The sequence below is a fragment of the Leptonychotes weddellii genome, chromosome 1, assembly GCF_054177405.1.
Source record: "Leptonychotes weddellii isolate Sample4059 chromosome 1, ASM5417740v2, whole genome shotgun sequence".
Classification (NCBI taxonomy): Eukaryota; Metazoa; Chordata; class Mammalia; order Carnivora; family Phocidae; genus Leptonychotes; species Leptonychotes weddellii.
In genome coordinates this window covers 12804952-12829419 of record NC_138369.1, presented here as the reverse complement: position 1 = coordinate 12829419, position 24468 = coordinate 12804952, and the positions used below count along the sequence as shown (strand labels likewise).

Below are 24468 nucleotides of genomic sequence, written 5' to 3'. Positions count from 1 at the left end.
TAGTCATGTCTCTTTGGAGCCGCTGGGACCTGACCAATGCGAAGTCCGTGCTGTGGCCCGGTTTCGGGGTATGCGCGCAGCTCCCACATGGTGATAGCCCCTGATCCTCACCGCAGCCCTGCAGAATAGGTACTCTTCCCATTTTACAGATGAAAACCCTGAGGGCCCCAGCCGAAATAACAGCCCCACGTGCACAGAGCTAAAAACTGGCGCTTCCAGGAAACAAACCCAGGGCTCTCTCGTTGCCAGAGCACCGGAGGGCCCCTAGGGGATGGGTCAGCCAGGCGGCCTGACACAGCCCTGCCACCTAAACCCACATGACGTGGAGTCCTCTGGTTCCCCGAGGCTGTCCCCACCGCTGGAACTCCCCAGATATGGACCACCTGGTGACAGCACAGTTCTAGTTGTCGGACTCCCTGACCCCGACATGCTGACGCTTCCGGGGAAGAACGCCCCAGGAGGCAGGAGCTGGAGGGATGCCTGCCGCGCTCCCGTTCCTCTGGGGAAGGTCTGCTGGGTAGAGGCGTGGACTCCCATCTCTGCTTTCCCAGAAGCAGCTGCCCTCGTGCCCACTCACCGGGCCCCCCCTCTCCTGACTCTGCACCCCATTCAGCCCGTTCCCCGTCACGGCTGGTGTGCATCTGCTGGGCACAGCGGCTCCTGCAGCTCTTCCTGAGGGCAGGGTGTCAGGCACTGGGAACCAGGCCCTGTGCCGGGTGCTTCCCACCTAGCTGTCCAGCCTTACTCCTTTACAGATGAGTAAGCAGAAGGGTCGAGAGATGAGCTCACTCGCCCAAGAGCACGCACGCCCCTGGGGTCCCCCAGGATCTGTACAGGTGCAGAGCCCATGCTCCCTGCACCACTTGCTGAGCACGGAGCTCTCCCAGGGAGCCCTAGTAGAAACTTTGAAGAGCGCTCATGGATTTTCGAGGCTTTTCTGAACGGACTAGTTCAAACTCTTCCACCACACTGGTACAAATGAATGAGCTGTTCCCTGAGGGCAGGAGCCGTGAGGCTCTGTAGAGTGTGTGCCTCTAGACAGGTGGTGGGTGGACGCAGGGGCCGGTGGACGATGACAAGTGCAGGGGAGGTGGGCCAAAGCACCCATCCTCTGAGAGAGACCGTTTAAGGCAAGACACCCCTTCGGAGCGAGCCAGCCTTTCATTTTGGAATCTCTTGTGCTTCGAGAGATGCGCCTTTCCCAGGGCCACACCAACTGTGGCATTTGGGACCAGTTCCCGGAGCAGAGAAGAGCCCGAGCCTTGTCAAACACGCTCACGCGGCCAGGCCCTTGTGTCTTGGAAGGACAAGCACACTTGTACTCCATGGGAAGAAAGGGGCCTCGCCCTGGCCTTCTCCACGACTGTGTGCGGGCTTGCGGGGCGGGCGGGTTCGTGTATCTGAGAAAGCACGGCTGCATTTGTCATCACCGTTCTCCAGCAGAAGGTTCTCCAGGGAAAGACTTGCAGCCAGATTGGAGGGAGCCACTCACCCTCTGGGGGCCAGAATCTTACTTCAGCCACTTTACAGAGTGCCAGTGGATCTTTTTATCTGCCAGTTTGTAGTGCTCCGTGTTTCAAGGGCATCACTTTTCTTTGAAACAAAACTCTGAACTTGCCAAGGGCAACGGCCCAATCACATGTCTTAGATTGCCCCTGGAATCCTTAAACGTTTTCTAAACAGAACCGGGGGAAGGATAGACTAAGAAGCAACAGCCAGGTTTATCTTGGAAGTCAGAGTGCAATGACCTGCTCACCGTTCCAGAACCCCTGCCGCTCCCGATCCAGAGCCCTGGGTGGAACGTCAATCCCAGGACCCAGGATTGAGGCAGTTCCTGCTGCAGGCAGAAGTCTCACTGCAAAGCCCTGGTGGTCAGTGGGGGCCGTTGAGGGTCAGTTAGGACCGAAATTCTCAGAAAAAGAGCCTGACCAGAAGGCTGCTCCTTCTAGAGCCGGGAAGGCGTGCCCAAGTGCTGCCCGGCCGTTGGTTTTGAGGTCGGGCATGCAGGTTTGGGTAATTGTGGTCGGACCATGGTTAAACTGAGTAATCAGAAATCAAAATACCAGAAGTGCTCTTCATCACTCGGGGTTTTTTTAGGCAAAAAGGAAGCCAATGACTGCAAGAAAAACTAGCCAGAACTTACTTTTAATAGTAAAATGGGAAAATGCCCCCAGATCCCACAGAGAGTGGGCTCGGCACCATGTTCCGAGCCCATGCTGCTCACGAGCACGGTCTGCGAGGCCAGACCTGTCCTGGGTCCGCACCGTCCCACACAGTGGCCCTTGAGCCCCTGAGGTGTGGCCGGTGCCGCCGAGGAGCCAAACTGTGATGAATTTGAGTTCAAGCGGCCCCGTGAGGCCAGTGGCGGCTGAATTGGGCAGCGCATCGTAGAGTCGTCTGCTGACCACAGATAGAAGCTGGCCTGGGGACCCTGGGTAATCGGGGGAAGCAGCCTTTCTCACTGAGCTGCTTAGCGAGGCCGAGGAGCAGGTGGAGACCTCTGAGGAAGGCAGTCGGCAAGACGCTCGGGCCATGGGGGCTTTTTAGGCATCCTTTCTTCTTCTGCCGATCCCAGCAGCCAAAGGATCTGCCCCTGGGCAGTCTGCAGGACTGAGGTTGTACAGTAATTACATGAAAAAGCAGCTGAGGCATTTTGATTTGTGAGAGGAAGCTATTGTAGAATCCAGCCGTAGAGACCAAGTGGGGGGACCCCGCTCCCCCATGACCCCTCATCCAGGCAGGCGCGGACCCCTGGACTGCACTGCCGGGGACTTCCTCACCATCTGTCTTGTCTGTGGACACCACTTTATTCTCACTTGGTTCTCAAATGGAGCCTTGGGCATGTCCTGTGTGTGGGGGCATGTGGGACAGAAGGCCAGCTCTCCGTGGGGCACACAATCTGGATGTTGATTGAGCACAGACAGTGTGCAGGGCAGGATCTCCGGGGGTGCCAAGATGACCAGCCCCAGAGGGTGGAAGGAGTTAACAAACAGACATGTACGCCTCAAGACAAGTTCAGCTCTCCTGACCATAGGCTCAGGGACGGAAGCTCAGCAGGAAAGGGTGACATGCCATCAGGGGTCACCATCGCCAGCAGGAGGCTCCCATGGCCGGAGCAAGGGGAGGAAGGAAGGGCACTGTGGGCAATCAATGTGTCTCAACTTTGCAGGAAAACACCCCAGTGGCAACAAAGGAAATGGTGCTGGCAGGAGAGAGGGTGCCCCCTGGCGGCCTTGCTTTTGTTGCCTGTCCTTCCCAAGCTTGTTTGCCCTCCTCTGAACTAAGGGAGATGCTCTTCCACTGCGTCCCACGGAAAGATACGAGTTTTAACTGACCGTCCACGGATGTGCGCATGTAGACACGAAGGCAAAGCCAGAGCCCCTGACAACACGCAGTATCCTGTCGCTTTGGCGTTTTCTATTCAATTTCTTCTAATGTGGGTCGTAACTTCCTAAGTTGATTCATGACCCACTAAATGGGTCACAACCCACAGTTTGAAGAGCCATTGAGAAGAAACCTCTGGGCCCCTAACCCTTATCCTCGGGATGGCATCACCCACCCATGCCCGCCTCACTCTGCTCCCCCCGCCCCCCGTGCAGGGCCTCAGCCAGGGCCGGGAGGGGCTGGGGGCCTACCCTGGGAAGCACGTACTCACAGGTCATCCGGGCTTGTCTATAGTCGTGGCCAGAAAGGGGGAGCTGGAGGAGGAGAGGCAGTGACGGGTTAGGACATCTTTTATCCTGGATGCTGGAAAAGCGAGAGAACCAACTACAGCTTCAGAGTTTGTTCTGTCGGATGTTATTTATCTTTCTCTTGTATGGTATTTGCAGTTTGCCCAAGGATGAAGACAAGTAACCTGAGGCAGGCCTGAGTGGCCTTGGGCCCATCTTGGCTCCTCGGACCCCCGTATCCGTGTCCGTCAAGTGGCAGGGGGTTGGGGGGGGGGGTTGATCCCTTGAACAGCCTCTCACACTGACGTTCTATGATTCTGTTTCTCCTGGGAGAAGGATGGGGGATGTGGAAGCTAGTGGTCGCGAGAGCCACGGAAGGAGGTGGGCAAGGAGGAGGTCGAGGGGTGGGGAGGAAGAAAACAGCGAGGGACCAGGCTTGCCCTCGGTGGCAGCAGGTGGGTCAGGCGTATTCTTGCTGCACCTTCCTTGGGAAGCGCGGAGAAGGCCGAGGAGTCCTTCGGAACCTACAGTCTTTTCCAGCCAAGCCTGGAGCTCAGAGCGGAGCCCGGAGTCCATCTGGTTCCATCACCTTCTCCCATATAGAGAAGGGAGAACAGCCTCAGAGGAGGGAAGGGCACCCAGAGTCACAATTAGTCATAAAACCAAGACTGGAACCGCCTTGGAGTGACGGCCCCACCAAGAGCCACACGGCCTCTCCTGCCCACTGGAGCCCCAGGGAGCTCCGGCTAGATAGATGGAGCCCCCACTGCTCAGGGTTCCCGGCGCTCAGCCCCTGAAGGGCAGGGTGTTCATGAAGATGGGCTCCCCCACTTACCGTGGGCTGACGGGGACTGTGCCCAGACAGCCCCCGGCCGGGCAGCGGGGTGCCAGTGGGTGTCTGGTGATCTAGCAGCCTGTGCCGGCCACACCCTCACAGTGGCACCCTGAGAGCAGAGTCTCACCCCCAGCGGCCTCAGCACCACAGCAGATGGGGACAAGGCAGGGACAGGGGAGCTAAATGGTGGAGAGCAGGTGTGATGTCAGGGCCGGCCCAGTGACGCCCCATCTTGTGCTCAGAGGTTTCCCAAGAAGACGAAGGCCTCTCCCCGGGCAGTACCTGTCCCCCTCTGGGCAGAGAGGCCTTGTAAGTTAGCAGCGGGCATGCTGCTGCTGACCCCGCATCCGTCACTCCACGCGTGACTCAGGGTCCTCATCCTTCAGGGATCTGGCCTCGGTTCTCTCTTTGACTTTGTCAGCATTCCTCTGCCCTCTTCCGAATTTCCACATACTTCTCAGCAAGTGGCACATACATTGTTTGGTTCCTGCAAAGGGCAGTGGCCAACCCGCTGCGTGCCGGTCCCGTAGGGCAAGGGACAGCTCAGGTGCAGCTCCTACTTCCAAAAGCCTCTCAGCCTAGGGGAGAGAGCACCCCAAAGAGATAAGTACGGCCCGTTGTCACAAGAGCTGTGACAGAAAGGGCCCGGGGGTGAGTGGGAGGGAGGGGCAGGCAGGGTGGGAGCGGGCTGCAGATGCCTGTGTACTGGCCCCTGGTGAAGCTGCCGGTCACATCCCCCAGACTCACGGCACGGTGCTCTTCATGCAGGTGCACTGTGATGCGTGGCAGATCTTCCCGCCCCCACACCCGAGTGACAGCCAGGACAGGCTGAGGGGAGACTCACTGAATTTTGCCGACTCTGAACTCCCCCTTTCTGTCGCCATGCAGAGAGCCCCTGGGTGCTCAGGTGGACGTTCAGGTTCCACCGACAGAGCGGGGAGCCTCGGGCTCAGACGCAGGAAGTGGACTGTGGTAGACCGTCTGCAGCCTCCCCCATAGGCAGGTTGTACACCCCGTTGAGGTCAGGGACTCTCCTGGCAGTGAAATGTGAGCAGCATGTGCTGGGGATCCCTCCCAAGCAGAGGTGACAGCTGCCACCTCCAGGCAGAAGCTCTGTGAGCATTAGGGTGTGGCCACTGGGCTGGCTTGAATTTCCGCTGGCCCAGAGGTGATACTAGGTTGGATCCTGAGCTGGGAATCCTGCAGAGCCCCATCCCAGGCATGGCCGTGGGCGGCATGCCATGCAGCCCAGACAGCACTGTCATTTTCCAGCCCAAGTCACAGCTGCACTCTGCACTTCCAAAAGCCACTCAGCCTAGGGGAGAGAACACCCGAAAGAGACAAGAACTTGGTGCCCAAATGGGTGTGAAGGTGGTGGTGGAGGCGGAGCCATCTGAGCACGAGGTCTGGATGCTTGCTGCTGGCCACCGACCTTGCCCGGGCCGCTGTGTGTGCTGAGACCCCCTTCTTCCAGCTGTTTGTGTGTGTGTGTGTGTGTGTGTGTGTGTTGCTGACTCGGGGCAGGGGGAGGTGTATGCCATGCCTGCATCGGTGTCCTGCACAGCGCTGACCTGGGGGGACATCTCTTGGCACAGCAGTGCATGGGGTGGGGCTGGACTGCGTTCATTCGAGTTCCCTCGGGGCCTCAGAGGTCGAGCGAGTGTCCCCAGGGCCAAGCTGGTGAGAGCCCAAGGGGTACCTAGGGAGGGGGGCAGTTTGGTTCACATTGACCTCACCCCAGAGACATCTGGGGAGCGCCCCTCAGGGCAGTTGAGAAGAGGGTTATTGCGACATTTGGGGAAGAAGCTGTGCTAGGTGAGAGATGTTCCTTATTAACACTTGCCCGTGGGGCAAATGGTTCTTCTTTTCTGGACTAAGTTTCCCCTGAGCAGACCTGGGCACTTGAGCTGGTTGGGCTTGAGGCCGCTGAGATCACACAAGCCATTGGCTGAGCCAGGTGTGGGGCTCTGGCCTGCGTCTCAGGAGCTGACTGGGCCCCCATGTCCCTGTCAGTGAAGGAGGGGGACTGCAGTCTGCCTTTCCCAGAGTAAGCAGTCCAGTAGGAGTTTAAAACGTTCTATGATGGAATAAACACACGGAACGCTGGAGTTCAAGTCCAGTAGATGTCTTTGCTGCAGGGCTTCCTAGAGCCTCGAACTTACGTTGCACGGTGCCGGGGCTCTCTCAGAGGGAGCGTGTGGTGCCCTCCGCCCCTGGCCCTGGGTTCCACGGAGCACGGTGGGAAGCATGCTCATTATATTTGAGCAGAGATGGCTCGTGGTGCAGCCAACCGTGGGTTGTGAGCGAGAGAGGCCATGTGGCTTAGGTCCACTCTCTGTCCATGGCTCTGTCCCACCGCTCCCTCTTCGCCCACGCCGTTTCCTGGGTGTGTGTCCTTGCTCCCTGGAGATGAGCCAGAGCAGGCTTGGCTAGTCACGGCCAGGCAGGACCCCGGGCTGCTGCTGACAGCGCTCAGCTGGCGTGGGATAGGAGGGTGGCCCGTCTGAGTGGTGGGCAGGCCCTCCGCACGGCCCCTGGAAAGACGCTGGGGAAGTCATGGCAGCCCTGTTGTATTCTCCCCATCCTGCCTGCTCGGCCCCAGCCCCTGTGCCCCTACCTGGAGAGCCTGCCGGACCTTCTGTCACGGCCTCTGGGACTGAAGGATCCCGTGCATTCTGAGGTTGGCTACGTGACTCCAAGACTGGGGACCCAGGACATGGGACTCCACGTGCCGATGGCTAAATGGCTGTGTGTTCTTGTGTGTGGCATTTCAGGGACACCATGTCAACCTCGCTAACCCCTGAGGACACTGAAGACATGCCGCTGGGACAGGATGCCGAAATCTGCTTGCTGAAGTCCGGGGAACTGATGTAAGTGACAGGTCTCCGAGCGGGGCTCCCCAGGCTGTCACTTTTGGGGAGGAGGAGCTGCACCCCCGAGGCTCTGACTTGGCACCCATGGTGACTTTCATTCAGTCTGTGCTTTTTTTTTAAAAGTACAGTTTATATGCAATAAATTCCCCCTTTATGTGCACAGTGCTTAGACTCTGACAAATAACAGTGCAATCACCAATCGTGGCTTACGTGGGGCTTATGTGGGCCAGTGGCTTATGTGATCTCAGGGGCCTCTGAGCCCAGCCGGCTCCGTACCCCAGTGCTGCCAGACGGGGGGACCCAGGCCCAGAACAGAACAGTGTCGCCCCGTGTGACCACAGTGAAGACAGAGACCAGTTCCCTCACCCTCAGAAGCTCCCCGTGCCCTCTATAGCTGTCCCTTCCTCACGCCTGTGCCCTGTGTTCTTCTTTTCTGACCATAACTTTGTTTTGTTTTCTTACTGTAAGAGCGGTACTGTTTCATTGTAGAAAATAGGAAAATAGAGACAAGCAAACCGCCTCAGTGTATAGCTTTCCAGTTTTTAAAAATACATATGTACATCATTTTCAACACAAACAAAATATTCTACATCTTATTTCGTGGTCTTTTAAAACTTACCACTGCGTGAGTATTTTCATATATCCTATTCTTTTTCTCCTGTGTTGTGTCTAATGGCTGGGTAATGGCTTAATAGTCACTGAGTACATTCACTCCCTCACTCACAGATACTTACTCAGCACCTAGGAAGCACCAGGTAGGTTCTAGGTCCTTGGAGTACATCAGTGAGCAAAACAAAGATCCCTGCCCTCATGTTTAGTTTATATTCCAGCAGGGGTGGACAATAAACGTAAGTAAACAAGTGAATTACATAGTGCATTCATTACAAGGTGGTGTTGCTATGGAAGAAAAGCAGGATGGGGAGGGTGGAATTTGTCATTTTGAATAAAGTGGCACTAAGAGGTAAGACTGGAGGGAGTTGCCATGCAGCTGTATGAGGGAACAGCATTCAGGCAGAGGGAATAGTCGGTGCAAAGGCCCTGGGGCAGAATGGTGTCTGTCATGTTCAAGGATCAGGGAAAAGGCCAGTGTGGCTGAAGCAGAGCGAAAGAAACTGAGTCAGAGAGGGAAGGGCGCCCATGTCACATCAGGCCTTGTTGGCCATTGTGAGGACTTTGGCTTTTAACCTGAGAGAAATGGGAGCCCAAATATGAGGTTTGGAACAGAAGAATGACTTAATGTAATTTACATTTAAAAAAAGATCATTCTCTTGGGCGCCTGGGTGGCTCAGTTGGTTAAGCTGCCTTCGGCTCAGGTCATGATCCTGGAGTCCCGGGATCGAGTCCCGCATCAGGCTCCCTGCTCGGCAGGGAGCCTGCTTCTGCCTCTGACCCTCCCCCCTCTCATGTGCTCTCTCTCTCTCATTCTCTCTGTCTCAAATAAATAAATAAAATCTTTAAAAAAAAAAGATCATTCTGGTTGCCATGTGGAGAATGACTATGGAGGGACAGGGCAAAGTAGGGAAACCAGTAAAATTTACATTTATGATGTGAGCCCTGTAGACAGTGGACTCCTTTTATTTAAGATTATATTTGAGGCGTGCCTGGGTGGCTCAGTTGGTTCAGCATCGGACTCTTGGTTTCAGCTCAGGTCATGATCTCAGGGTCGTGAGATCGAGCCCTGCATTGGGCTCCATGCTAGGCGAGGAGCCTGCTTAATATTCTCTCTCCCTCTGCCCTTCCTTCCGCTTCCTCCCCTCCACCCAGCGCTCATGTTCTCTCTCCTTCTCTCTCTCTCAAAAAAAAAAAAAAAAAAAGATTATATTTGAGCAGAGATGGCAAACCCTTGATTTGTTTTTATTAGCCTCTCCTTTGGGGAGACTGAGTAATGTCCTCTCAGTGAACAGATAACGTCTAGAAAGGTTAAAAAAAAAAAACAAAAAAAGACGAAGCACAGTCTAAAGGACTGGATGCGAGGGGAGAATTCTGGAACGTAAAATTATAAAATGGCCCAGAATCGGTGGGGCCTTCTGTCAGGGTGACTGCACACACGGCCGTGCAGTAAGATTTCCGCCTTACAAGAAAGACCTCTTTTCCAAAAGGGACCCTTCTGCCTACTCTCAGATCCTTGAGAATTGTAAACATTGGACAAGGCTTTTTGTACCATAATTAGAAATGACGCTTAAATGAACACATGGGAAAACGTTACATGGAATGAAATCTTCACAAAAGTGGAATGATTTTTGTCAGAGCTGTCCTGTAGAGCATTTTGGGTGTTTTCATCCTTGATTACTCTTCTCATTAGCATAGCTCTGGGGAATATTTCCATCCATCTCCACAGCTTTGAAGGCAGACAGCACACTCAGCCCCATGACTTACTTGCTGTGCAGTCTTGGGCGAGTTCCCTAACCTCTCTGAGCTTTAGTTTCCGCTGCTGCTTTCAGGGGGACAGTAGTAGATTTTGGCCATGAAAGGCAGTTTGGTGTAGGAGACAGGTAGTGGCCTCAGATCAGACCTGGGTGGGCCTGGACCAAGTTTCTTAATCACGTCTTGGCTCCCTCGTGTGAAGTGGGAGCCTCGTGCTTCCTTCCGCTGCCATGGGGCCAGCACGTGAAGCCTGTGAGCAGAGGGCCCAGCACGTGGTGGCCGCCACCTTCCTGGTTCACAGTTGAGGAGACAAGACCCGCCCAAGGCCACGCCGCTGGCTGAGGTGGCCGCTCTGCACCCGAGGCCCTGTCCTGGTGACCTGCGCCGGCACGCACCATCCAGGCAGCCGCGGGGAGAGGGGCCCGTTCCCGCCCGCCCAGCTCATCCTCTGAGGCCCTGCTCACACCTGTCAGCAGGCGGGCAGAGGAGGAACCTCAGGCTTACGAGGGGGTGAGCCCACGGGAAGCAAGGCAGGCACTGGAACCCATTTAAGAAAAGTCAGGGTGCCCCTTGGAATCTTCCAGCAGGCCCCAGATTTCCACCGAGAGGGACGGCCGAGAGGGTGGGAAGTTTCTAATGATGGGTGTGCTTCCTGCCCATGCCAGTTAACGTAGAGGGCAGCCTGGAGCTGGAGACAGGAATGGGCCAGCTGGGCAGCAGGAAGCTTCGGGGGAGCTCCTGAGAGCCGAGGCCTCCGTAGCTGCTTCCCATCCGTGGGCTCGTGGAGCACCTCAGGCCGGCGTTCACCCCCGACCGCCTGCGGGGACACGCCAGCCCCATGCGGGCAGAGATGGTCATCCCCACGTTTGCCGTCTGGGTCTGGGTCCCCGGTGCCGGCCACCGTGCCCGGCACCCAGTCAGTACTCGCTGTGGGCGGGAGCTGCGCATCCAGGCTTCTCCCGTAATTGAGCACGTCGGGCGAGGCTCCCCAGGGTTCGGCCTCCCAAGAGCCTCCAGGGCTTCCGGCCACCTCAGAGCCTCAGGTGACCTGGCCGGCAGACTCAGGCACGTTGCCTGTTTGATCAGGGCCTTCTCTGCGTTTGGATTTTAGGATAAAATTACCCCTCACGGTGGACGAGATCGCCAGCTTCGGGGAGAGCAAAAGGGAGCTGTTTGTGCGGTCCAGCACCTACAGCCTCATCCCCATCACTGTGGCCGAGGCAGGCCTCACCATCAGCTGGGTCTTCTCCTCCGACCCCAAGAGTATCTCCTTCAGTGTGGTCTTCCGGGAGGCAGAGGACACGCCGCTGGATCAGTGTAAGGTGAGGCCGGCTCCCCGCCCGCGGCCCGCTTGCTCATACAGCAGGGTGCTTGGGCAGACCTTTCCCTGCGCAGGGCTGCGGCCATCCTGCCTCCTGCTGGGCGGGCCTCACCTGGAATGTGAGAGGGACACAGGGAGGAAGCAGGTGGGCAAGCCCTCTGGGCTGCGTCCCACGGGGCAGGCAAAGCACCTGGCCTTGGCCAGCATGGGGAGGGAAAGGCCTGGTGGCTGGAGAGCGCTGTCTTCAGGTGTCTGAAGGTTTGTTCCTGTGTCAGCTTCCGTCTGACCTTGGGGCAGATCACTAGGTAAGACCTAGAGGATACAGACGTGCGACCCAGTTTAAGGATCATTTTTTACCAGAGCCATGCAGAGCAAGAATAGGTCACCGTGGAGGCGGTCATGAGCTTGGGGTGTTTGGCATCTCACCTCAGAGATGTCAGCAGAGACACCTTAGCCATTGTGTCACTTGGGTGGTGGGGCTTGAAGTCTTGGTGGCAGATTCCAGTTCATAAAGTCCTGAGACATTCTAAGCATGGAATGCCGATGATGGCCTGGACCATGGGTCCCAGTCTTGGCTACACATTTGAAATACTCCCAAGGCCACAGCCATACCACTCAGTCAGAATCCCTGGGGCTGGGACACAGGTGTTCCTAGGTGAGTCCAGTGAGCGACCAAGGTTGAGAGCCATGGGTCTAGCTCAAGGGATTAGAAGCCAGAGTAGAAAGGATAGGGTGGGATCCAGAGCCCAGGACAGAAGGTTGAGCAGGACTCGGTGGGTGGCTGACTCAGTGTGAGGGGAGGGGGGAGCTGGTTGGGGTGGAAACTCAAGTCCCATTTGAATCACTGTGGGTGGAAGGACCGGTGAGGACAGACAGGCCGGCCTGGAGCTTAGAGTGGACCTCAGGCTGCTATAGGTGCAGAAACTTCCACGTTCCGGCAATGGCGAGAAGCAAGGTGGGGGAGAGCAATTTGAAGTCACGTGGAAGGAGACTCCTGTGCAGTGTGTGTGAGAACATCCCTGAGTCCCTCCTGCGTGTGGGCCGAGGGCCGGGGTTGGGGGGCCCGGAGCTGAAGGCCCGCGGGCTCGGTGCAGTGCACATCTTCGTGCAGGGATGCGTGTCTGGCTTGCTCTCCTGCCATCTCCACCCTGTTGGTACCTTCTCGTAGAGACTGCTTTGTCATTTTTGTCCTCTGCAAATTCACTCCGAAAATTGAATTCTGGCCTCCTTGAGTTGGCCTTGTTTTGTGGAGTTTCGTGTTTATTCTTATTTAGAAACCGCTCTGCCCCTCCTTTCCTTTTTGGGGGCTCCGCACCATGTTCCCCGCTTGGAGCCCTTTCTGAGGTTCCGACCCTGCCCCCGGGAGGCTGATGTGGAGCAGGCCTCCGTCCTCGTTTGCAGACGGGGTAACCGAGATGCCCAGTGACTTGCCAGGGCAACTAGTCAAGCGGCAGCATAACCAGCATGCTTGTCAACTCTGCCCTGACAAGGAGCTCGCCTCGGTGCCTTGGCTGTTCGTCCTCATAGTCCCAAGGCCCACCGGGCACCAGCACCGCGTCCTCCCACACTGGACACTGGTGTCGGTGGCGGGGAGTGGGGGAAGGGACTCAATCCCGTGTCCAGGCCTTTGCCATGACACCTGCCCACACGTGGCCGAGCTGTGGGCCTCTCCCCTTGCTCAGTCACTCACCCACCAAATCCGCATGGCCCTGGGAGATCCACGCGGTTCCTACCAGGATTCGGAGCTTGGGCTCAGAGACCTGGAGGAGGAGCCTTCCTCATCTCCAGCTTCCTGGGGCCTCTGGGGGTCAGGACTACCAGTGTGTTTCTCAGAGTGGACACCAGGGGGCAGAAGGAGCCCATATACAGGGTGAGCAAGAAGGGCATTTTCAGGGGCCGCCTGCCTTCATAAGCCCTGCATCACCAGCCAGCCGTGGGGTGGCTGTTTTTTCTGCCTGAGGTCCCGGGAACAGACGTCAGCCTAGGAACCTGTTCCCAGAGGCACGTCCTCAGCATCTGTCTGGGGGACTCCCCCTGGGATCCCCTGACCAGCCTGGGCCTTACAGGAAACCACGTGCAGAGCAAGTGACAGCACTCAAGGGTATGATTATGGAAGTGTAGACACAAGGGGCTTGTGGTCTCTTCAGAGCCATCTGCTGAGCTTCTGCTCAACCCTGGGCTCTGTTGCGCCCGTCAGAGCTAGAAAGACAAGGGACAACGTGGCATCCGCCCTTGAGGAGAGAGCCCCTAGTGAACAGACGACCATGGTTCCAGATAGAGAGTGTCATGCTAGGCGGATGGGGGCAGCCATCGGGGGGAGGAGACCTTGGGCCAAACCGGGAGATACGCCCTGATAGAGGGAGCCGCAGGGACAAAGGCCAGCCCCATCTCTGAGGCACCCAGCAGACACTGCCCAGCCCCCAGGGCCACCTCCTCTCCAGGGTGCTTCCTCGGTCAAGGTCGCGTCTGAGCAGTGAGGTTAGAGGTTGTAAATTTAGGAAGACACTCGACTGAAGACACAGTCCATCCAGGACTTGAGGCTGCCCGTATACTGACCCTGTCCTGAAGCCTGGGGACGGAGCGCAGGGAACAGGACCCAGGCCCTGCCCTCTCTCCGGGCAGAGGACCCATGTTTGGCCAGAGAAACTCAACAGCCTGCCTGGGGCCGCAGGGAGTCGGAGGAGGAACCAGGACTGGGAGCAAGAACCCTTGCCTTTGTGGTTTTTTAGACAGCCTTGTTGAGATGTAATTCATATACCAAATAACCGACCCATTTAAGATATAGTGTATTCACCGTGTTGTGTAACTGTCGCCATCTAATTTTAGATCGTTTTCATCATCCCCAAAGGAAACTATACCCATGAGCAGTCAGTCTGCAACCTCCACCCCCAGCAACCAGCAACCTGTTTGTGACTCCTTCTTCCATCGAGCCTAGAACCCTTGCTTTGCCCAGAGCCCCCGGCCACAGGAGTGCATCCAAATACCAATAAGACCAGCTTGGACTGTCTTGCAGACACATGTCATGACTGAGGCACTGGAGGCTGGTGGGAGGCGCTCCTGGAGCTCACCCAGCGGAGACCCCCTCATCTCCCTGCCACCTCAGCTGTGTGAGCTTTGGCACCAGGGAAGCTCTCCTAGATTTTGGCCATGGTGGGAGAATGGAGCTGAGATGAATGAAAAGTCTATAGTCTAGAATGTTCTAAGGAAATGAAGCATACTGTTTTAGACATACCCTCTTCCGAGGACCTGCCTAACGAGCTCTCGGTTGTTGCTTTGCAGTCAAGGTAGTAAATGCAGAGGTTGAGGTGTGGGGTGCCCAGACGCCCCTGTATAAACAGCAGACCTTCCTGTCCAGCGGCTCCTTCCCACTGGTGCTTGCTGGAGCGTCCAGGCTCAGAATTGTTAGATTACGGACCCCAGGAACAGACCCAACCTCGCAACCTCCAAGAATTCTCAGTCCTGGGTGGAATTAGAATACGATAGAACGTTAATGGAACGTAATGAGACCAAGCACAGAAGTGGCTAGCCCCAGGTCCTATCCATAGCGGGTCCTCGTGCATCTTTTTCCCCTCCAGGCTTGTCTCGGGCCCTTCCTACCCCCTCACCACCGCCAGCTCCCAGCCAGTGCAAATGTCCTGTGGTATCAGGAACACGCAGCACACGCTCTCTCCCATGCCTGTGGGATCTCCCTTTTGATGTTTGATCTCTCCTTGATCCATGTGTTATTTAAGAGTGTGTTCTTCAGTTTACGAATATTTTTGGTACTTTCCAGAGATCTGTTTATTTCTAATTTAATTCCATTGAATTCCATTGTCGTCAGAAAACAGACTGTATAACTGAATCCTTTTAAGTATGAGGTGGGTTTTTGTTTGTTTGGTTGGTTTTTTAATGGCCTAGAAGATGGCCTACCGGAGTGTTCCCAGTGCACTTGAAAAGCAGGTGCGTCCTGCCGTGGTCAGGTGGCGCATTCCATTAAGTGGCAGGTGGGTTGAGTTAGTTGATACAGTTCTTCGAGTTTTCCATTTTCTTACTGAGTTCCTGTCTATTAGTCCATTAATTATTGAGGGGTATTGAAGTTTACTCAACCATTAATTGTGAATTTACCTATTTCTCCTTTCAGTTCTACCACTTTTTGCTTCGTGTGTTTGAAGCTCTCATTAGGGGCATAAATGTGAAGGATTGGTCCATCCCCCTGATGCATTAATACGTTTATCATTATGAAGTTATCCCTGGCCACATCCTTTGATATAAAATCTATTTTGTCTGGTATTAATGTAGTCAATCCAGCTTTCTTTGGATTAATGCTACCACAGTATATCTTTTTACGTGCTTTTACTTTTAACCTATTTGTATCTTTATATTTAAATTGTCTCTTCTTCTGGGCATGATGGGGTTGGCAAAGATGGATCATCTTTGCCTTTTATTTGGGGTGTTGAGACTATTTATATTTAATGTGCCTATTGATCAGGTTAGGGTTGAGTCTGTCATCTTACTGTTTGTTTTCTGTTTGTCCCATCTGGCTGTTCTCCTCTCAAAATGGTGAGCTGGGGCAGTTGTGGCGCTCACCTTTTCCCTCAGAGAACACTCTCCTCCATTGCCTGATGTCCAGTGTCTTGTATATTTTGTCTATTTTTGGTTATCTCTTGGGAGAGTAAATCTTTGCTCTTATCCCATGTCTTTGAATATGTTTTCCCCTCTGCCTGGGACACCCAGACCTCTCTCGAGCTACCTAACTTGTCCATGCTCAGTGTCACCTCCTACAGGATATCTTCCCTCACACTGTGCCTCTCTCCCCTCCTCCTCCCCCCCGCCCCCCGGGGCTGGGATGGGCACCCCTCCCGGTTGTCCCCTCGTGACATGCTCACTGTTATTGTAACTGAATGGTTTTTTGTCTGCTGTCTCTGTTAAACCACAAGATCTTTGAGGGCAGAACCTTTTGTGGAAACTTACTTCACTTTGGGAACTCTGTGGCCAACGTGTAGGGTTTCCAGAAACGTACCTATGTATTCAAGTGTAAGTTGAAAAAGCCATCACATCGTTAGAAGCATTTTGGATTCAGTCATTTTGTGCAGGGTGAAAAATGTTTAAAAGGAATAGATAACGGAATTTCACAAAGTTGTGTTTCTGAGAAAGGAGCAGCACTTGATTTTGTAAAGAATAAAGATGCTCACTTGTGGGGCAGCTCCCCACACTAGGAGCTCCGAGTTGCTAAGGTGTTAGCCGTGGTCTGCAAAGCCTCTGATCTGTGTGACCATTTACGTGTAGTCAGCCCTACGTGGTCAGCTTAAGGATGCTTTCTGAGACCGCACCCACTGGGGCATTGATCATTTCTAAAATCTTTCTGAATTTTGGTTGGCTCTGTCTTGTTTCCCATTTCCTCATTTCCTATCAGATGCTCTACTGACTGAGCCAGCCAGGCACCCCTCCATATCTTCAGTTTTAAACTGTGTCTTAGTTGGTCAGCAGGTTGCAGACGTTGCCCTCATGGGAAAGACTGGCCATCCGGAGACCCCCACACACACCCTGGCCCCGTCCAACGCTCATCCTGTGCTCAGCTTTACCCCCACCGATGGTGAGGCCCTTAGAATGTGTCCTGAGAAAACAGATATTTCTTGGGACTAATCTCTCCTTCTTGGGGCAGGCAGAGGGTAAATAGGAGGCTGCGGCTTGGGCCAGGAAAGTTGAGAGGGCCCTGGGGCCCGTGGATGTGCACGGTGCAGCAGGAGAAGCAGAGCCTGCCGGGGCCAAGTGAGAAGCCACGGGTGGAACCGGGCCTGTTCAGGTCAGAGCGGGCAGGGCTCAGCAGCTTCACAAAGCGCTTGAGAGATGTGGGTGGGCAGGGGCTCGGCCTGTCCCCTGAGACACCCCTCACCTCGGGCAGCACGAGGCCCAACAGGAGCCAGACAGACAGATTTCACCTCGAATAAGCCCCGGCTTCCTGAAGCCAAAAAAGGCCTGCTCCTCTAGATAGTGGAACATTCTGGCTGTGGTCAGAGGAGGCTGGGGGCCACTCCTTCGGGGCACTGACTCGTTCATGATTCGGGGTGAAGTTCATACCCACAGCCTCCTCCCTGGCCACAGGTTATCAACAAATGTGGGGCATGTGGAAGATACCCCCACTCCTGGGCCTGATCCCAGACATATGCCCCCCACTCCTGGGGCTGATCCCAGACATACCCCCCACTCCTGGGGCTGATCCCAGGCATAACCCCCCCACTCCTGGGGTTGATCCCAGACACATACACCCCCTCAGTCCTGGGGCTGATCCCAGACATCCCCCCGCCCCACTCCTGAGGCTGATCCCAGCCCCAGCCTTGCTCAGCTGTGACCTCAGACAGGGTCCCTAGCATCTCTGGGCCTAGTTCCCTCCCCAAAATAAAGGGTCTACCCAGAGGACCCATATGCCCTCTCGGCTTCTATGACACTTTTTCTGATCTGCTCTTCCTCCCAGGTCCTTATCCCCACGACCCGATGCAGCTCTCACAAGGAGAACATCCAGGGCCAGCTCAAGGTCCGCACACCGGGCATCTACATGCTCATCTTCGACAACACCTTTTCCAGGTAGGGCCACCTCACTCGTCAGCATCCGGAAGAATTCACCTGCCACCTGGCCACGAGAACAGAGCTGGACATTCAAAAGAGACTATTTAATTATCAGTAATTTATTATTAATAGTTTTTTTTTTTAATTTTAGAGCCCTATACTGCGGTGGTCTAGTGTGTGTTACAGGTTTTATAAGACACAGGCTACTACTTACACAGTCTTAGCACATGTCAGGTGAATCCTCGGACCTCCGCTCTTACTGACTCACTTAAGCCCCATGGCACGCCCATGTCATAGGAACTACCATTCTCCTCGTGGCGCCGCTAAGGGACTGAGGGCCAAGGGACTGATCCCAGGTCACACAGCTCGTAGTGGTAGAGCCAGGTTGGAACCCAGAGGGCCTGCCTCCAGGCTGTGGACTTAACCAGTGTGTCCTCCTGCCTCTCTCGGATGTCCAGGCTCCCACTGCCCAGCCCAAAGGAGGGGCTCAGTAGAAACAGTGGAAGGATGCATGGATGCATGGATGCATGGATGCATGGACGGATGGATGAATACATGGATGGATGGATGAATACATGGATGGATGGATGGATGGATGCATGGATGCCTGGATGCCTGGATGCGTGGATGGATGAATACATGGATGGATGGATGGATGCATGGGTGGATGGATGGATGGATGGATGGATGGATGGATGGATGGATGGATACATGGATGGATGGATACATGGATGGATGGATGGGTAGATGCATAGATGGATGGAAGGATGGATGCACGGGTGGATGGATGCATGGGTGGATGGACAAGCAAGAAATGAAGGCCAGGACTAGAGCTGTGAGAGGGAGCCCCTGGGCCTTCTTGTCATGGCAGCGGGAGCAGTGTATACTGTGTCGGGGAAGCACAGCATCAAAGCACCAAATACAGGTGCAGGAGTGAAGGGCTGGGGGGCAGGAAGTTGGGAATATAGGGAGACAGGCTGGAGGGGCAGCCAAGGAAGGAAGCTGGGAGAGGAACACATGGGTTGAGCATCTGCCATGAGCCTGGGCCCCCACTTCATGAAGACACGAGACAGGGGTGGTTAAGTTTGCTGGGACCCTTCCCTTGGGTTCTTCTGGCTTCAGCATAAGCCCTTTGTTGGGGCCGCCTTTTTAGGAGACCTGCCTGACCAGCACGCAGCCACTTCTTCCCTGAGTGGGGCCCTGAGCTAGCGGCCACATCCCCCCATACGGGGACCCTTCCCAGCCCACTTGGCTTTTGGCGGAATAACTAGTGAGGATACTCTAGGGGAGAGCTGTGCCGCCCCCTCAGCACCTCCCAGCCTTGAGCGCCCAGGGATTGTGGCCAAGCACGTCCACTAAAGGAGGGGCTAAGAGGAGGAGCTTCCCATTCTCCCCCTCTCCTCCCCCTCCCCTGCATGCCCCCATGAGCACAAACATACCTTGAATTAGCTGGACTCATGGGGCACAGGCCCAGCATATTCCAGAGAGCTGCCCTCCGAGTTCTAAGGGCCCCTGAGCCCCATCTCTGCAGAAGCAGTGATCACTGTCACCACCTCACTGGGACTCCCGGTGGGTTATCAGAGAGGCCGAGGGCAGAACGCAGTCCCATGCCCCAAGCAGGCCCCTAGTTCCCACTGGAGGCCACCACAGTGCTGTGACCTACCCCGCCTTACTCCGTGCCGGAGATTTCTAAACCATGGGTGGCAAAATGGCTTTAGGCGCCCAGCGGGGATGAAATCCATACTCATCTCCTCCAGAAACCTCTTCTCAGGGTCCACTCCCTGCGCTGCACCCCCTGCAGCCCCCACATCCCCCAGCAGCTTCAAAGCAGGTGTTTGTGTACCAAGCCCCAGGGAAGTCCGTGCTGATGTCCCAGGACCCCCGGCCCCCTGCTTGGGGGAGCTCTGCTGGGCAGACAGGAAACGGGGTGAGGGGCCCAGGCCCCTGCCCCCACAGAAGGCTCCGCCGCCAACCCGCCCACACGCCCAGCCAGGTCGCTGCAGCACCCCCCCCCGAGGAGGCCCCCCCAGCCGCCGCCGCTGCCCTCCGGCTTTCGGCGCTCCCAGTGACACCCTCCTTTCCCACTTCTGTTTCCTCAGGTTTGTCTCCAAGAAAGTGTTTTATCACTTGACGGTTGACAGGCCTGTGATCTACGATGGAAGTGACTTCCCGTAGCCTCAAGCACCTGGATTGTAGATTCTAATAGCTTCACTTTATCCACAGGAAACACTACTCTTGCTCACCTGTCACATAAAGCACTAAAAAAAAAAAAAAAAAAAAAAAAAAAAGGCAGCCGCTCCAAATGTGACCAGTGTAGAACTGGGAGATAGGCCTCCGGCCGCCCCTCAAAGCTGCATCGTCTGGAGCACTGTGTACTCAGCACTACGCACCGTCACTCTTAGCCTCTGCGGCTTTTAAGGGCTCAAGCAACATTTCCAGGGATTAGGGACCCAACTGTCCTCACACCCAAAGGGACACTCTGCCGACGGTTTAAACACTCAGGGGACCTTGAACCTCTCTGGAGCCACAGCTGGTTCCCGGCCTCCGTGGAGAGCTCCACAGGCCAGAGTCAGTGACCCCAGCTTCTGCCCGTGGAGAGAAATGCCCCACTCTGCCCAGCAGGGGCCAGGTGTCCTGGGTGACCATGAGCCGGGACGTCCTGGCCAGACCCTGTGAGTCCTCAGGCTGCGAGGCCAGGAAAAGGAGGCCACAGGGCCATCGTAAGAGTCAGGGCGTCCCGGGTGGGGGCGGGGGGGCCTCCTGAAGCCCCAACCAGCCTCTTCCCGTCAGGCCTCTGTCCCTTCCTGCCCCAGTAAATTTAGGGCTGCTCCAAAACAGCAATTTTGGAGGGGTCTCTAGCTGCACTTTCTTCCCGGCCCTTCTGTCTGGGAAGTTCTGTCCTCATGCAAAGCCCTTCACTCAGGCAGTCCCCCGAGTAGTTGAAAACACCGGCCTAGAAATCAGAACTGAAGATGCTCGGGGAAACCAAAGCCAGCACGCGGAGGACGCGTCCCGCAGTGGCTGTCTGCACAGATGGCGATGCGGGGACCACTAAGCAGCACTGTGTTGGCCCTTAGGACTCACTGCTCGGCTGCTGGGCTGTCTCTGTTTGTATAAATACGAGCTTCTGCCTCATCCGCAGACATGTTTACTAATGATCATAATCAGGGTAAGAACCACTTTCCAAAATCGGGGCCTTCTTAAAAAAAGTCTTTGGTAATTCGGGTATAACAGGCATAATTCACGAATTGGCTTTGAGTTCACTTCTTGGTCCCCTCTCCCCACCCGTCTGTTCCCTGGCACCCCTTTGCCCACTTCCTGTGGCTCAGCCTCCACCTGACAGCCGGGAGCCATCTCCCCTTGGGGCCGATGAATCCTGTTTCCCTTCCCTGGCCAAGGAGAAGATGGTCTTCCTGTTGTCTGTGGCCCTTTTCTCCTCCCACCATAGGGAGCTCACCTTTGATGGCCTCTTGGGGCCTTGTTCACAGAGGCTGGAGCCTGAAGTCAGGGCTCAGACACTTCACAGGTGAGCAGGCCATCTGATGACGGGGCCCACTTTGGCCAAGGATGAGGGAGAGCGCCAGGCAGGGTGTCTGGGGATCTGAACGCAAGACCCAGCCCGTCCCCCAGCTTGCCTCGTGACTGGTCAAGTCCCACCACACGGAAGCTTCATTCCGTCACCCACAGGCTTGGCTGGGCTGGTGTTGAGAGCTCAAGGACAGGTCAGAGCCCCCAGGCCGGGTCCAGCGCAGACCCCACAGCCACCACCCAGCAGAGGGGACTCGTGGGGCAGCGGGGAGGGGGCTCAGAGCTTCCACTCAAATAGGGGACTTGGCCACTTGCAGTCAGTTTAGGCAGGGCAGGGGAGGGGGTGGTGAACAGAACCTTCCTGAGACATTAACGCAGAGAGAAGCTAAACCTCTTGCGCTCTTTCCTCAGAGCAGCCAGCTGCCTCTAGCAGAAAGCCACCGGGGTCCCTAGCATCTCCCAGCCTTGACTGTGCTCAACACCAAGGCAAAAAGCAGCCAGCCTCCCAGAGACTCTCCCTAGCCTCATGCTTGTCCTCACAGGTGTGCCACATGGCCTGAGGATTGTTCCAGAGCAAGTTATCCTGCCTTTGAGCCCACCCTCTCCTCTGGAAAGGGTAATCGGGATGGGTGGTTTACCACAGGAAAGAAACTAACAAAAGAGAACAACCCAAAGCAGTCTGGAGTCTTGTTTTGAGTACTCTCCCAGGATGCCATGGAGACAGCCAGCCGATGGTATCACCACCATCCTGTGCAGCTAACAGCTCCTGTGTTTCCTACAAAAGGCCTGGAACATTCCATCCAAGCCCCCTGGTGAATCTCTGTCACTCAGCCCAGCAGGAAACCAACTACAGCTTAAAAACCACTTGGCTCCTTCGAAGCCAGCCCAGAGCCACTCCTCCCAGAGAGCAGAGGCCCCTTGTGGTGTGTACCCCCTGGAACATTGGCTACGTTCAGAGGACTGCCCGCTCCCCCAGCGGTCATGTCCTGACTCCGCAGCCTATTTATTTTCATGCTGGACAGACTCTTTTTCCTTTGTTACTTTGCCGTGTGAGCTCAAGTTTGCTGTGCATTATGCAACTAGAGAACATGGTGGCCTATTTCAGCGTGGCTCGTATGAACAGCTTTATTCTTATTTTGAACAGGTTCCCGACTTTACTGAGGTTTTTTGGGGTTGGGGTACTTTTAAAAAAAAATGCAGATGACAATGAAGAGCAACTATTGAAGGCAGTAGCCCCAGCCAGTAGACTGAATTACACTAGAAATCATCAATGGGACCCCAGATCACTATTCAACACAAAACAAAACAACAAAGCAAAAATCCAGCAGCCCCCAGATGGCCCAGCTCTCTGAATAACAGCCGCTCACTTTCTAGCACTGATCCCACTGCCTTGTTCACCTCTGCCTCAGAAGCCACTAATCAACCTTGCCCGAGAACGTGGCCCCTCAGACACACTCACCCGCAGCGAGAAAGGGCGGGCGTCGCGATAAAGCGTGGCCTCTGCAGTGTGCTCGTGGCTGGAGCCCTCTGGACTCCAGGTCAACCGGATCAAGAAGGAATCTGGAACTGAAAAACCCTACCGGGTTTGAAAAGTAGAAAAGGAAAAGCTACATAATACAATGGAAAAATCAAAGGGATGGTTGTTCTGAAATGTTTCAGTTATCCACTCCTTGGGTGGGTAAGCCATTCTAGACTCAAATGAAAGGAAATGCCCATTTGGAGGTGGTATCTCAGAGCCAGTGCTCTATCGGATACTGGTTAGATGGCCGCTGATCTTTAAGGTTTTTTTTAGGAGTTTCATTTCTTAAAGTCCACCTTCGTAACTACACGTGAGAGCCCCCATCCCTGGCTCTGAGGGGTTGAGAGTGAAAGCAAAAGCCGTCGGTGATTCGGAGAACCAGGGGTCGCCTTGCAGACACCCGTGAGCCAGCCAGCCATGTTTACAAAACACTTAGCGAAAGGTGCTTCTTAGTGGAAACCTGGAGAAGTTTTTTTCATTGCGTTGTGATTCTTCCAAGGAGACAGGAAAGACTGAATTAATAATGCCTTTTCCTTCGTAATCGCTTTTTTAAAATAATAAAGTCTATCTTTAGATTTCAGGAGACATGGCCGATGAACAGGCTTCGTCAGAACCTCGTGATGAGTGTTATCCAGGGACGCTCCTGCCTCTGGGGGCTGCAGAGCCACACCCACGCCTCCGCTGGGCGGCTTCCGAATCAGAATTGCACTTTCATTGACGAATCCTCAATTCTCGAGGCCTTATGGGATAGTGGGTCTGGGGACCCATTGCATTCTTATCTGCCAAAGAATTACCCAGAAGCACATCAAATGCCAACACCCGCCCTGCGCAGGGGGGGTGAGAAACTTTTGTATCCCAAAACATATTCCTCTATAGCATCTGCTGCACTCTTTGGAACAGTTTTATTTTTAACCTCAGGATTTAAATAAAGCAAACACTATGATTGGGAGTAGCATTGTCTTTCATTCCACTGGGACATAAGGCCCGTTGATAAAGTTACCCAGACCCAGGGCGCCTGGGTGGCTCAGTCGGTTAAGCATCTGCCGTCGGCTCAGGTCATGGTCCCCGAGTCCTGGGATCGAGCCCCGCATCGGGCTCCCTGCTCCGCGGGAAGCCTGCTTCTCCCTCTGCTTCTGCCTGCCCCTCCCCTTGCTCGTTCTCTCCCTCTCTCTCTCCCTCCCTGCTCCCCCCTTCCCCGGTCAAAAAAATAAATAAAATCTCTTTATTAAAAAAAAGTTACCTAGACCAGACTTGGAGTTGAGTTGCCCTGCCTGGAGATAGAGCATCAGCTTGTACTCTGGCTTCTCAGAAGGGCTCAAGGTTGCCATGTGGCCTGGGATCTGGATACTTCCCCGCCTACCCCGAGGTCAGTGTTCAGACCTGCTGGAGCCAAGGTATCATTCCAACCCACTGCCCTCCAGCACATGAGCTGCCTGGCCCTCCTGGGCTACTCACAGAGCTCCGTGAGCACAGAGCACACTGCTGACCTACCAGAACAGTGAGGTCAGGGGGAAGGTCATGGATGCCCTAAAACCACCATCAGTCAACCTTTGGTACAAAATTGGGCAAGACCACCAAGCCAAGACAGCAGGCAGAGGAAGGAGTCACATTTCCACTGCCACTTAGCTATTCATGCTGGATCAGCAGAGACCAGACACAGACCCAGAGGGGCAGGACTGTCGCTCCTGGACTGGTCAGATTGAACTCAGGCTGGACAGCCCATCCACACTCACGCCACACCCCACATCCAGGGATGATGTTCCTTCCCTTGAGTGCCTCGAGCCCCACAGAGCATCCCCAGCCCCCCTTCCCTC

At 55.2% G+C, this 24468-nt stretch overlaps 1 protein-coding gene across 4 annotated transcripts in view; it reads left to right on the top strand.

Annotated features, from left to right (window-relative positions):
• Positions 1-23603, top strand: part of FYCO1 (FYVE and coiled-coil domain autophagy adaptor 1) — a 74571-nt gene extending 50968 nt beyond the window's left edge. For 2 of the 4 annotated variants that reach the window (XM_081816554.1, XM_081816556.1), the window contains exons 15-18: positions 7281-7376; positions 10855-11065; positions 17516-17625; positions 23229-23603. In XM_081816554.1, the coding sequence (XP_081672680.1) occupies positions 7281-7376; positions 10855-11065; positions 17516-17625; positions 23229-23583 (772 nt within the window). In that variant the 3' untranslated portion in view covers positions 23584-23603. Of the gene's footprint in view, positions 1-7280; positions 7377-10854; positions 11066-17515; positions 17626-19706 lie in introns of all 4 variants that reach the window. The other 2 variants (XR_014144437.1, XM_081816562.1) reach the window with 2 other exon arrangements.
• The last annotated feature ends 865 nt before the right edge of the window (positions 23604-24468 follow it).